Source organism: Chionomys nivalis, chromosome 3, assembly GCF_950005125.1.
Source record: "Chionomys nivalis chromosome 3, mChiNiv1.1, whole genome shotgun sequence".
Taxonomy (NCBI): Eukaryota; Metazoa; Chordata; class Mammalia; order Rodentia; family Cricetidae; genus Chionomys; species Chionomys nivalis.
The window spans coordinates 119,583,479-119,597,011 of NC_080088.1; the positions used below are offsets into that span (position 1 = coordinate 119,583,479).

Genomic DNA, 13,533 nt, shown 5'->3' on the forward strand with positions numbered 1-13,533 from the left:
GATGACCGTTCTGAGGAGGTGACACTTATGCATGCCAACATGTTTCAGGACACAGGAATGGCCACTATGAAGGCTTTGAGCTGGGACTCTGCCCCAGAGTTCACTCCAGCAGGGAGTCTGGTGTGGGGGGAGGCACCAGGGAGGCTGGGGGGTTCTGAGGCAGCAGGTGTGGCGCTCTGACTGAAGGTTCTGCTTGCTCCCTACAGGAGGATCTCCTTCAAGGGCACACCCACGGAGGAGCAGGTGCGGGAGACCAGCCTGGGGCTGCTGACCGGATATCTGGGATCCATCGTGGATGCCATTGTGAGCTCTACGGGGCGCTGCCCGCTAGCCCTGCGCCTGGCCTTTAAGAAGCTGCAGCGGCGTGTGGAGGAACGCTTCCCCGGGGTGGAGCATCAGGTGGGCTGGGTTCTGCAGGGGCGATGCGGATGTTGGGGTGGTCTGGGGCACTGTGTCCATCGATCACATGTAGAGTCAGGACAAAGGTGATGCCAAGATCTGGGTTGCTCAGACTTAAGTGTGTGTGTCCTGGCAGAAGACAGTATTCCTGGCAGGACCTAGAACCCAGGGGACCGATGATGATGACGGATGAAGGACGTAGTGATGATGGTGGTGATGATGGTGATGATGGTGGTGGTGATGATGGTGATAATGTTGGTGATGATGGTTGTGATCATGGTGATGGTGGTAGTGATGCTGATGGTGATGATGGTGGTGATGGTGGTGGCGATGGTGATGATGATGGTGGTGGTGATGTCAATAATGGTGATGATGGTGGTGATGGTGGTAGTGGTGGTGATGATGTCCATAATGGTGATGATGGTGGTGATGGTAACGGTAATGATGGTACTAATGAGAGCAGACGGGAAGGAGAAGGGTGGGGCCAGGATGAGGCCGCATGGGTTCTGTAGGTGCTAGGCTTTCCCAGTCTGTATACAACTGGTGGAAGCTGGGAGCTGTGGCTCTGGGCCAGGCGAGGGACATAAACAGACAGATATAGAACTGTAAGGAGTGGTGGAGACTGGCTAAATGTAGCCTCACAGCTTTGTCTACAGGGACCACTGAGGCCAGTGTTCTGCATAGGAATGGGGCCCAGTCCCCTGCTCCTGCAGAGCCTTTTCTCACTGCTATGCCGTGGCTAGAACACAGACTCTCGCACACCGGGCAGGTCCTCTCTGCCACTGAGCCATGGCCTAGTGCTCTTCACCCTTTCGAGATAGGGCCCTGCTAAGTTTCCGAGGTAGGCCTTGAACTTGCAGTTCTCCAGACTCAGCTTCTGGGATATGTGTGATGATGGAGAGGCCTCTGCCTCAGGCTTGGCTGAATTGAGCTGGGCTAAGTCGAATGTCTTCCTCCCTCCCTCCCTCCCTCCCTCCCTCCCTCCCTTCCTCCCTCCCTCCCTCCCCCCTCCCTCCCTTCCTCCTTCCCTCCCTCCCTCCTTCCTTCTTTCTCCCCCCCCCAATAACTTCCTTTCTCTCTCTCTTACCAATTTCCAGGATTCTATGTAAAGTGTCCCAGTTTTTAAATATTAGAGTTAATTCACGCAGACACACAAGCAAAAATCGCCTGAAATCGGTCACCTTGTGTTGAGGTTGTGCTGGACCATAGGCTGCCAGCCTGAGATCTTTGGGTTTTTTTGTTTGTTTGTTTGTTTTGTTTTGTTTTGGGTTTTTTGAAACAGTATTTCTTTGTATAACAGCCCTGGCTGTCCTGGAACTCACTCTGTAGACCAGCTGTCCTTGAACTCACAGAGATCTGCCTGTCTCTGCCTCCCAATTAAAGGCTGAGATTAAAGGCATGCACCACCACCACCGGGCTGAGATCCTGTTTTAATAATGTTCAGTGCACAACCTGAGGTGGCTGTTGAGGGGAACTTGGTGACGTAGGCCTGTACCCAGCTTCTCTGGAGGCTGCAACAGAAGGATTATAAATCTGGGAGCACCCTGAGCAGAGGGTGTCCTGTGAGTCCTTAGCTTTCCAGATGTTTGTTCGCCACTTGATAAGGTACAGAGATCCAGACTCAGGTCCTTCGATAGAGCACCAAGCACACACTGAGGAAACTTTTCTGCCCAGCCAGACTAACTTTTCCCCAGTGCTAAAGACTAGACCCTTTGGCAGAAAGATCTAGAATCTGGTATACACTGGAGATGCCCAGTTCTTACAGCCTGAGTTAAGAGCTTTGATTAGCACCACTTTCTGCTTTTTGTTTATGGATTGGGAAACTGAGGCCCAGTGAGCTGGAGATTTCTTCCTCAGATTCCCCCTCCTCCCAACTAGAGGTGGCGTCATTGCACCCCACTTAGCCTGGCTCTCGCCTGGGCTGCCTCAGAGGCGTTAAGTAGGACGCAGCAGAGTTAGGGGGAGGGAAAGAGACCAAGAGGACAGCTCCTTATTCAGCTCAGCCCAGGAAGCCAACATCAGTGCTACCCACACGTCCCCAGTGGGCAGGGACCACAGGCTTTCTCAGGTCATGAAGGTAGGGAGCTCTGAGATGCCTCTGAGCATGTGTGCAAGCATGTGCGTGAGAGTGTGTGTGTGAGTGTGAGAGAGTGTGTGAGTGCGTGTGTGCGAGCGTGTGTGAATGTGCTTGTGAGTGAGAGTGCGTGCGAGTGTGTGCATGTGTGAGAATATGTGTGTGAGTGTGTGTAAGAGAGTGTGAGTGTGCATGTGTGAGTGAGTGTGTGCGCGAGCGCATGTGAGTGTGTGAGCGTGCATGTGTACAAGTGTGTGTGAGTGCGAATGCGTGAGAGAGTGTGTGAGTGTGCACGAGTGTGCAAGTGTGTGTGAGTGTGCGCGTGTGTGCATGCGCGTGCGTGATGTAGCCCAGGCTGGCCTCTTCTAACTTATTATGTACCCAAGGGTGACTGTTCTAGGTTGCTTCCTCCTGCTATGATGAGTACCAAGACAAGTTTGAGGAGAAAAGAGCTTGTGGGCTATCCCGGAGGGAAGTCAAGGCAGCAGGAGACTATGGAGGAACCCTGCTCCCTGTTTTGCTCTCCAGGGCTTGTTCAGTTTGCTTTCTCAGACTACCTGGGACCCCTGCTCGGGAATCGGGCCTCTCACAGTAGGCTGTGCCCTCCCACATCAATCATTGGCCAAGAAAATGCCCCCACAACTTTGCCTACAGGCAGTCTGATTGAGCTGGTTTTTTCACTTGAGGGTCCTCTTCCCAGGCGACTGTAGCTTGTGTCAAGTTCACGAAAAAGTAACTAGCCCAGTGACTTTGAACTTGTGGTCGCCTGCCTCCACATCCCACATGCTGGGATCACAGGTGTGTACCACCACAGCAGCTTCTGTGGCCCTGGGGAGAAACCCAGGACCCGATGCCCACCAGGCAATCACCAGTGGTAAGATGCACCCACAGCTCCTTTTTCTATTTTTTATTTTGAGACAGGGTATCATTAACTTGCCTAGACTGGCCTGAAACTCACTCTGTAGCCCAGGCTAGCTTTGAACTTGTGACCCCCACCCCAGTTCCTGTGTTCACGGGATGACAGGCCTGTGCTCTACCAGGCTTGGCTCAGGTGTACCTTGATGAGCTAATGTTGGGGGATAAATGACCTGGGGACCTGCCTGAGAGGAAGTGGCGATTTGGGGACAGTTCAGGACAGTTGATCAGGTCCCCTCTTACCGAAGCCTTGGGGCCCACTGGCAAGGCTGACTTGCCCTGAAGGCTAGCTCACTCCATCGTAGCTACTGTCACAGGTGTGACTGACACCCCAAAATAAACAGAGACATACAGGCTCAGGCTTGACACAGCAGTGGATGAGTGAGCTGTGCCCATTGTGGAAAGGGACTTGGTGGGACTGGGACAGCGTGGACAGGTGGGCTCTGCAGCTGACTACCCGGGCTCCTCGCTGAGCCTGAGTTTCTTCACTTGGAAAGCAGAGGTTAAGTACACTCTTGACCCCTGGGTAGCCGAGACAGAACGGCAGGAGTGGTAAGCTATACTACCCCTGCTGTTGGTTGCCGGGTAATCTCGGGCAAATGACCAACCTGTGTCTCAGCTGCTGCCTCTCTAAAACTGGCTGAGAGTGAGTGGCAAGGAGAGGCTGTGGGAGGCGAATACGGCCTGTTCTTGCAACCAGACAGGTCACAGATCTGGGTTGGAATCCCGACTTCTGTGCTGTGTGACCCGGAGCAAGCCACTTGGCCTCTCTGAGGTTGCAATGACTGTGTTCCGAGCCCAGGAGTCTGCTAAAACCAGTTTTGCCAGATCAGTCTGTTATCCCATTTTCCAGCTAGAGAAACCGAGGCAGAGAGGAACACCCTCCTTGGCAGGCTAGGATAAGCCTTCTGACCCAACTCCTTCTCCCTCCTCTGGGCACCTAGTGTTTGCTGCCTCATTGTCCCCAACTGTTGTCTGTGATTCTCTGGCAGGATGTGAAGTATCTGGCAATTAGCGGTTTCCTCTTTCTGCGCTTCTTTGCACCCGCCATCCTCACACCGAAGCTGTTTGACCTCAGAGACCAGCATGCAGATCCCCAGACCAGCCGCTCCTTGCTGCTCCTCGCCAAGGTGTGTGTGTGTGTGTGTTGTGTGTGTGGGACTCCACCTGAGTCCGCTCAGCTGGAGAGCGGGAAGTCCGCCTGGGAGAAGCCCCAAAGAAAGCCAGTTTCCTTGTGTGGGTGTCTGTTTTCTATGACACAGACTTGCTGGGCCACTGAGACTTAGAACTTGCCCCATCACCCAGGCTGGCCCAGGACTCAAGGCAATCCTCCTGCCCCAGCCTCTCAAGTGCTGAGATCATAAATGTACCACTTTGCCTAGCTTTCATTTGCCCCCCACCCCGTCCCTTTAGGCAGTACTGGGAATTGAACAGGGGGCCTCATGCATGGGAGGCGACCACTCTATTGCTGAGCTACAGCCGCAGCCCAGTTACCCTTTTCTTTTTCTTTTTCTTTTCTTTTTTTTTTTTTTTTGAGATCACGAAAACTCACTCCTTCCAAAAGAAATGGGAGAAGTGGGCTAGCAATCATTTATACCTTAGAATGAATTAAGCTATTCTTGACAAAGTAGCCACAACTATGGCTTTCATGGGTCTGCATTTGATAGAACTGGGTAGTGCTGGGTGTTGGGTTAACTGGGGGTGCGGACTCTAAAAGGGAGAGGGAGGACCAGAAAGTGCCCGAGGTGTACAGATATGAGAATCGGAGTTTGGGCAGAAAGGGCACTGGCCTCAGCAGTGACCTTGGCCTCCTTTCTGCTTTGCTCCAGGCTGTGCAGAGTATTGGAAACCTGGGCCAGCAGCTCGGCCAGGGCAAGGAGCTGTGGCTGGCCCCCCTCCACCCCTTCCTGCTGCAGAGCATCTCACGCGTGAGGGACTTCCTGGACCAGCTGGTGGATGTGGATGGGGCTGAGGGTGAGCCCTGCGATCCTGCTGCTCCTGACCTGTGATCCCTCCCCCGGGGTGGGAGAGTACGCCATTAGTCCCCAGTTCCCCAGGACCAAGGTCACAGACCTGCAGGTCAACTAATTAGTCAGTTAACGTTCGTGTCAGGCTCAGTTAGGTCCTCTCTACCAATGTGGTCATGTGACAGGGTCGTGGCATGGAGTCTCTGGTATGGGTAGGTTTAATAAGTCTCCACCATTTAATAGGCACCATCTCAAAGGCCCAGGGCATTGTCTTCCTGAAGGAGAGCTTGCCTTGCCTGCATGAGGCCCTAGGTTCAATACCAGAACTGGAAAAAAAAAATAGAAAGAAAGCTCCCCTTCTAGATGCTTTGGACAACGTGATTAATGAGGGGGCAATGACTCAGTGGATGAAGAGCTTGCTGAGCAAGTTTGGGGTCCCGAGTTCAAATCCCTATGCTCACCTAAAATCCGCATATGGCTGTGCCTGCCTGTAACCCCAGCATAGTGGTTTGGAGACAGGCGGGTCCTCAGGGCTCCCTGGCCAGTCACTGAGGCCAAGAAGTGAGCTCCAGGTTCAACAAGTGGTTCTGTCTCAAAAAATAAACAGGGACAACAGAGAAAGATTTCAGATGTCAATCAACCTCTGGTCTCCACGTGAGCACATGTCCACACACATGCACGCACCACACACACACACACACACACACACACACACACACACACACACACGGTGAGACAGAAAAAAATCTTGGGCTTATTCATAGAATTTCATTCTAGTGGGGGCCAAGCTGTAAGACAATGGCCAAATAGCCAGGGAGTTACAAAGGAGGGAGGGAGGGGTGGGCAGGTGAAGTGGTTCACGACTTTAATCCCAGCACTCAGGAGGCAGAGGCAAGAGGGGCCAGCCTGGTCTACAGAGAGTTCCAGGCCAGTCTGGGCAACCAAGCGAGTGGCCTCCCTGGTGCTACCAGAATGAAGATACTGTGACTTTTTGGAGGTTGTTAAGTTAACATCTGCTCCCAGATGGGGATGCTGCCAGGTGCCCAGAGAATGGAGTCCCCAGTGACTCACCTAGCGCCTCCCCCACCCCCCCTGCGCTATGCAGCCCTGGGTTCAGAGCGCCACCTAGCGTCAGTGAGGTGGATATGACTATAGGCTCAAACAACAGCACACACAGACCAATACCAGGACAACAGCACACACAGACCAATACCAGGACTTAAGCACGCTTCGTTTTGCTCTTATGGGAGATTCTGGGGTCCTCAGAGACACCGACTGGGAGAAGGATGGCTTTTCTGGCTTCTCTCTGGGCACACGGAATAGCTAAAGGACATCTTGGTGCAAGATGGAGGCATTGTGGCTAGGATTTGGAAAACGAGTCTCGATGTAAGAGTGATCCAGGCGGTGAACAGCACAGGGTCCTGCGGTAGGGACAGAGAGCGACAGAGAGGCTAGTGCAGAAGAGAGAAGGAGGAGAGATCGGAGAACATGGAACACTGGAGAGCTGTGGGCGAGCTGGGCTTGTGCTGGGAATGGAGCGGTGTCATGTGCTCTGAAAGCAGAGGACTTGGGGTTAGAGGCCACTTCCAAGAGGGAGACTTGGGTCACATAGGAATAACCAGGGGCAATGACTGTAGTGATCTTGGACAGGAGAGGGGCTGCTGAGAGAGGTCTGTAGTCTGGAGCTCTGAGAGGGCTGGGAAACGTTCCTGGGTTGGCTGGACACCCTGTGCTGGCCAGCTGCAGTCTCTCCTGCAGGTCCCTGGACTCGGAGCGGGATATGGGTACCACTTTCCCGTGCTTCTCAGTCCCTTGCCTCAGTGGCTGGGGTGTGTGTGTGAAGGAGTGAGGTCGGAGGTCACAGCCTTGGTCTTCCCGCTCTTTAGGAGCAGACAGTGCAGCAGGGGCCAGAGGTGTCACCCCTCCCCTTTCTCTGTTTCCCAGAGGCTGGGGGGCCAGCCTGTGCCCTGGTCCAACCTTCGACAATTGTTCGGGAAGGCTTCCTGCTGAAGCGCAAGGAGGAGCCTGCAGGCCTGGCCACACGCTTTGCCTTCAAGAAGCGCTACTTCCGGCTGAGTGGGCAGGACTTCTCCTACTCCAAGACTCCAGAGTGGCAGGTGAGACCCCAGCCACAAGAAGATGCCACTAGGGTGCTTGGAGAAACTGAGGCTCAGGGGGGAGTTGGGGTAACTGCTTCCCCAATATCATAACAGCTAAGGCAACAAATTCCAAGCTCTTGGCTGGCTCCAAGCTTGGCCAGGGACAGGGACACTTGCTGTTACACTCTTGAGCAGGTGCACATTTCATGGCTGGACATTCTGTCCAGGTGTGGACACACACGGGTGGGGACCACACAGTATACACCAGGCATCACAGACTAGCGTACGATCCATTTCTTCCGCTGGCTGTGTGCAGGCGCACACACATCCAGGCACTCACCCAACAACTCAGTCACCGGGCACAAGCGTTCCCTGGTGCCTGTGTGTGCCAGGCTCTGCCCTAGGCAGGTGACACCACTGTCTTCCATCCTAACCAGCCCAGAGGAGACTAGGACTTGGCATGTAGGCATGGCTTGCATTTCATCGGCTGTTTGGGTTGTGAAGTCACAGATCGAGAGACTTTGGCAGGGTCGTTTACCTTCATGACTCAGTTTCCTCATCTTTAAACTGGGGAGACTAACAGGCCCAGTCTCAAACAGTGGTCGTGGTCATCGAGTGAGCTGAGGGATGTAAGGTTCCGAAAGCCACAGTCAAGTGCCATCTGCACAGCGAGTTTCCATAAGCAACTACCATGGCAAGGATGGTGGTGAGGCTGAGGGGGATGATAGTGATGATGGTGATGATGATGGTGATGGTGGTAATAGTGATGATGATGATAGTGATGGTGATGGTGATGATGGTGATGATGACGGTGATGATGATGATGGTGATGATGATAGAGATGGTGATGATGATGGTGGTGATGATGATGGTGATGATGATGATGGTGGTGATGATGATGGTGGTGATGATGATGGTGATGATGGTGGTGATGATGATGGTGGTGATGATGGTGATGGTGGTGGTGATGGTGGTGGTGGTGATGATGGTGATGGTGGTGATGATGGTGATGGTGGTGGTGTTGGTGGTGGTGGTTTTTTTGGGGGGTTTTTTGAGACAGGGTTTCTCTGTGGCTTTGGAGCCTGTCCTGGAACTAGCTCTTGTAGACCAGGCTGGTCTCGAACTCACAGAGATCCGCCAGCCTCTGCCTCCCGTGGTGGTGGTGTTGATAATCCTGGTTATGATGGTGGTAATGATTATTATGGTGATGATAGTGATGATGGTCACAGTGATGATGAGGGTGATGGTGTTTATGGGATGCTGGTGATGATGGTGTCAGTGATGTTAATGTTTTGCTAGAAGCAAACTTAGTCCCAGAAAAGTTAAGTCGCTCAGCAGGTGACAGAGCAGGACTGTGGGGAAGACACAACAGAGCCATGCAGAGTCCTTGGTGACTCCCCCTGGAACCATATCCAAAAGGATGCTGCCTGTGGCTGCCTACAGGTTCACTCATCCATCCCAGTGTCCTGCATCCGTGCCGTGGAGCGCGTGGATGAGGGTGCCTTCCAACTGCCACACGTCATGCAGGTGGTGACGCAGGATGGCACTGGGGTGCCACACACCACCTACCTCCAGTGCAAGGTAAGGGGTCACCACAATCAGGGGTGGGGACCACGGTTCAGTCTCACCATGTTCTGATGGCCTCTACCCCTTGCAGAACGTGAATGACCTCAACCAGTGGCTGTCGGCCCTGCGTAAAGCCAGCGCGGCCAACCAGGACAAGCTGGCTGCCTGCCACCCTGGTGCCTTCCGCAGCGGACGCTGGACCTGCTGCCTCCAGGCTGAGCGCTTAGGTGAGGGAGGGGGGTTTGCTAAGGCTCTGCCCTCCCCATCTGCCGATCAGTAGCGTCTCACTCTCGCTTGTGCAGCCGGGAGTAAGTGGCTTAGTTTCTCTATTCCTCGGTCTTAACTGGGAAGCGGGGTTGAGGCTAGCCCTTCCTCCTTGGTTCTATTAGCTGATAATGAGTTGATATAACCACAGCACCGTTTGGCACATAGTGCTAATTACACGCAAATACTGTTTCCAGCATTCCCACGACGTACTAGCTGCCCAGCGCACATGGTCTGACTTGTTGAGGCTAGATGGCAGTGACAGCCATGGTGACAATGGATGACAGGTTGTTACACTGCTGCTGGGATGAATATCTGGCCCCGAGCACTCTGCCACTGACCCCCACCCCAGCCCCAATACAATTATCACAGTGTTAGAAGGCTCTGGAGACTTGGAGAGTGTCCAAGCCCCAGCCAGTCCCAGGGCGGGAGTTGGCGAAGGCTGCCAGGAGATGTGACCTTGAGTGACTAGAGTTGAGTGGGGATGGTGAGGAGGGGTGCAAGCCCATGGTCTGCATCAGCTTCCTTACTGTTTCTGTGATTAAACTCTGCCCAAAAGCAATGCAAGGGAAGAAAGGGTTAATTTGGCTTACATTTCTAGATGATGATCCATCATTAGGGGAAGATGGGCAGGCATTTGAAGCAGAAACCAAGGAGGAACAGGGGATGCTGGCTCACTAAGAGGCTCACACTCAGCCCAGGACCACCTGCCTAGGGAATGGTGCTGCTCACAGTGGGCTGGGCCCGCCTGAATCAACTAACAATCAACACAATCTGTCACAGACGTGACCATGGGTTAGCCTGATCTTGACATCCTGGTATCTGAGTCTCTCTTCTCAGGTGACGCTAGGCTGTTGACAGTTAAAGCTGAACAGGGTCAAAGTTCATGAGGCTGTAGCTTCTGAATCAGAGTGGAGGCAGGGAGGAGGCTGGAACCCAGGCAGGAGCTACAGGGGTGCTTGGCTAAGTGGAGGAGGTTTGCACAGGAATCGGCATGACAGCTGCGCCTGGAACGGGGCAGAGGCTGCTAGTTCGGAACAAGACTTTCTTGACAGTGCTGTGTACCCTCAGCTGCTGGCTGCAGCCGCACGCACTCAGCCGTCACACTGGGAGACTGGAGTGACCCACTGGATCCTGACGCCGAGGCCCAGGCAGTGTATCGCCAGCTGCTCCTGGGGCGGGATCAACTCAGGTGGGTGTCACCTGCCTCGTTCCATTGTGTGGCCTCTTCATATTCATTTATTCCCCTTCTCCAGGGTTTCATGGAGCCCAGGCTAGCCTTGAACTTGCTATGTAGCAGATGACCTTAAACTTCTGATCCTCCTGTTTGTGCTTCCTCAGTGCTGGCATTATAGGTGTGAGATGCTATGCCTGGTCTGGCCTTGTAGGTGTGCAATGCCATACCTGGTCTGGCCTTGCAGCCTGGTCTGGCCTTGCCGCCTGGTCTGGCCTTGCAGGTGTGTGATGCCATGCCTGGTCTGGCCTTGTACAGGTGTGTGCCACCATGTCCGTTTTATGTGGTGCTGGAGACTGAGCCTTGAGCTCAGACATGGTGGGCAAACTCTCTACCAACTGAGCTGCAAGCCCAGTATTTCTGTTTTCTTTCTTTTTCTGTTTGTCAGTGTTGGGGATAGAACTCAGGGGCTTTGCACTCCACTGAGCCCCGCCCTGTTTATCCATTTTTTTTAGTACACTGGCTGAGCTTTCAGAGGTGCATGGGCCATGGGACCTTGGTTTCCAGGAAGTCAGGGCTTGGAATGATCTGTAAGGCAGAATGAGTTGTTTTAGGTAAGGTTTCTATTGCCGTGACAAGACCCCACGACCAAGGCAATGCCAAACAAACAAACCAATCAACCAAAACAAAAAACAAAAACAACCCCAAAACCAGTTTAATTGGGGGCTTAAGTTTCAGAAGGTTAGAGTCCATGGTGGCGGACCAAAGACATAGCAGCAGGAACAGCTGAGAGTTCACATCTCGATCCGAAAGCAGGAGGCAGAGAGAGCTAACAGGGAACAGTTTGAATCTGTTGAAACCTCATAGACTGCCCCTGTGACACACCTCTTCCAACAAGGCCACACCTCCTGATCCTTCCCAAACAGTTCCCCAACTTGGAGCCAAGTATTCAAGTATATGAGCCAGTGTGTGTTCTTCTCATTCAAACAACCCCAGGGAGCATGGGAACTTACAGTATGGGGGGCTCCATACTTGGGCACAGTTGGTCTATTTAACTTGGCTTCTGAACCTCCCTGATATCTCGGGATATCTCCCTCCCTCTTCCTATCTTGAAGGGCTCTGTTATTATCAAAAGGTTTGTCCAAAGCCACCACAGAGAAGATTCTGTACTGACCTGCCTGGATTCAGATCCTGGCCTGTTGGTGTCTGTGTGGTGTTCAGCTGGTCACGTGACCTCTCTGTGCCTCAGATAGCAAAGGAGGAGACAGGGCATTGACTTCACAGTATTGTCCTAAGGGTCAGGAGCTAATCCAGTGAAAGGGACACCACATAGCTTCCCACATATAGGAGACATTATTCCGCTGCATGGACTTAGGCAAGTTCCTTGGTCTCTCTGTGTGTCTGTGGTTTACCTGGAGAACAGTGTTACTGGTAAGTACCCACCTCATGTAAGCTGCCTGTGTCATTCAATGAATTCATGTGTGGACTTCTTGGTGTAGAGTCTGCTACTCTAGAAATGTCTGTGGTGACAGAGTGGTGACTGGTTGGGATGATGATGGTGATGGTGGTGGTGATGATGATGGTGGTGGTGATGATGATGATGGTGGTGGTAATGATGGTATGGTTGTGGTGATGATGGTGATGGTGGTGGTGATCATGGTGGTGATGGTGGTGATGATGGTGGTGATGATGATGATGATGGTAATGATGATGATGGTGGTGATGGTGATGATGATGGTGGTGATGATGGTGATGATGATGATGGTGATGATGGTGATGGTGATATGGTTGTGGTGATGATGGTGATATGGTTGTGGTGATGATGATGATGGTGGTGATGATGGTGGTGATGGTGATGATGGTGGTGGTGGTGATGATGGTGGTGATGAGGGTGATGATGATGATGATGGTGGTGATGATGATATGGCTGTGGTGATGATGGTGGTGATGATGATAGTGATGGTGGTGATGCTGCTGCTGATGGTGGTGATGATGATGATAATGGTGGTGGTGGTGGTAATGGGAGTGGTGGTGATGAACCTCTGGTTCCTCCAGCAAGCAGCAGAGAATCTTGGGTAGGAGCAGCACTGTGCCTTGGAAACCAGCTTTGTCCCTTTTCCTCACAACCCTCAGGCTGAAATTGCTGGAGGACTCCAGCCTGGACACAGCAGTAGACGTGGGCCCTGGGAAGGACTCGGATGCCACAGATGGTAAGGGAGAAGGGGTTCCCATCTTGTCCCTTGCAAATGCACCCTTTGTCCTCCTGCATTCCCTCGTGTTTCCAGTTCACCAGTTGTACCCTATTGCTGCTGAATTTGGGGATTCTTTCTGCATGGGATAAAACTAGGGCCCCAGAGAGCCCTGGTGACAGCCACCAAGAGCCCAGTTCACCATGCTGACCCCCATGGCCTGCTCTTTCCCTTCAGGGGCCCGCACAGAGCTTCTGGCCCAGCAGAGAGATGCCACCACCCATCTGCTGCAGGTACTTGATGACTTGGAGCAAGCCCACAAGGACTTCCAGAAGCAAATGGCCCTCTAGGATGCTGGATGCTGAGGAGGTGGAGCCATGGGGGCCTCCTCAGTGTACTCTGGCCCAGGCATCTCCTCAAGGCTGCCTGCTTCACTGCTGTGACCTGAAGCCTCCCAGACAAAGCCTGGTCCTGTGTGCCCTGTGGCCAGCCAGGGCATGGGAGCCTTTGGCAGGGTCCAGTCTTGTACTGACCACACCTCGCTTTCTTCTCGGAGCCCAGAGTATCCACTTCACTGGGTGCGCCCTGAGCTGCTGGACTCAGCTGTGCTGGGTGCTTTCCTGTCTCAGAAAAGCCCTAAATAAGCTTCTTCCTGTTTCCCCTTCTGTGAGTCTCATGATCTCACAGATACTTCTGTATACCCCTCCCCCCCACCTTATTTGGCAGCCCCAACCTCAGGTTTCTGAAACCAGTTTTTTCCAGAATGGGCCGAGAGCCCAGCATGCCAATTCAGAGCCTTGACGCCGGTCATAGGTTCTTTCTCCCTCTCTGAGCCTCAGTTTACCCTGTATAAAGTGACGAGTGAGTGTGCTTAGCTGTGAAGTGT

General features: G+C 53.1%; 1 protein-coding gene across 4 annotated transcripts in view; it reads left to right on the forward strand.

Moving 5' to 3' along the window:
- The window catches only part of Rasal1 (RAS protein activator like 1), a 29,803-nt gene extending 16,270 nt beyond the window's left edge, over window positions 1–13,533 (forward strand). For 2 of the 4 annotated variants that reach the window (XM_057764076.1, XM_057764077.1), the window contains 9 exons: window positions 207–399; window positions 4,381–4,518; window positions 5,218–5,362; window positions 7,300–7,472; window positions 8,898–9,035; window positions 9,112–9,247; window positions 10,356–10,476; window positions 12,592–12,668; window positions 12,885–13,533. In XM_057764076.1, the coding sequence (XP_057620059.1) occupies window positions 207–399; window positions 4,381–4,518; window positions 5,218–5,362; window positions 7,300–7,472; window positions 8,898–9,035; window positions 9,112–9,247; window positions 10,356–10,476; window positions 12,592–12,668; window positions 12,885–12,997 (1,234 nt within the window). In that variant the 3' untranslated portion in view covers window positions 12,998–13,533. The remainder of the gene's footprint in view (window positions 1–206; window positions 400–4,380; window positions 4,519–5,217; window positions 5,363–7,299; window positions 7,473–8,897; window positions 9,036–9,111; window positions 9,248–10,355; window positions 10,477–12,591; window positions 12,669–12,884) is intronic. The other 2 variants (XM_057764074.1, XM_057764075.1) reach the window with 2 other exon arrangements.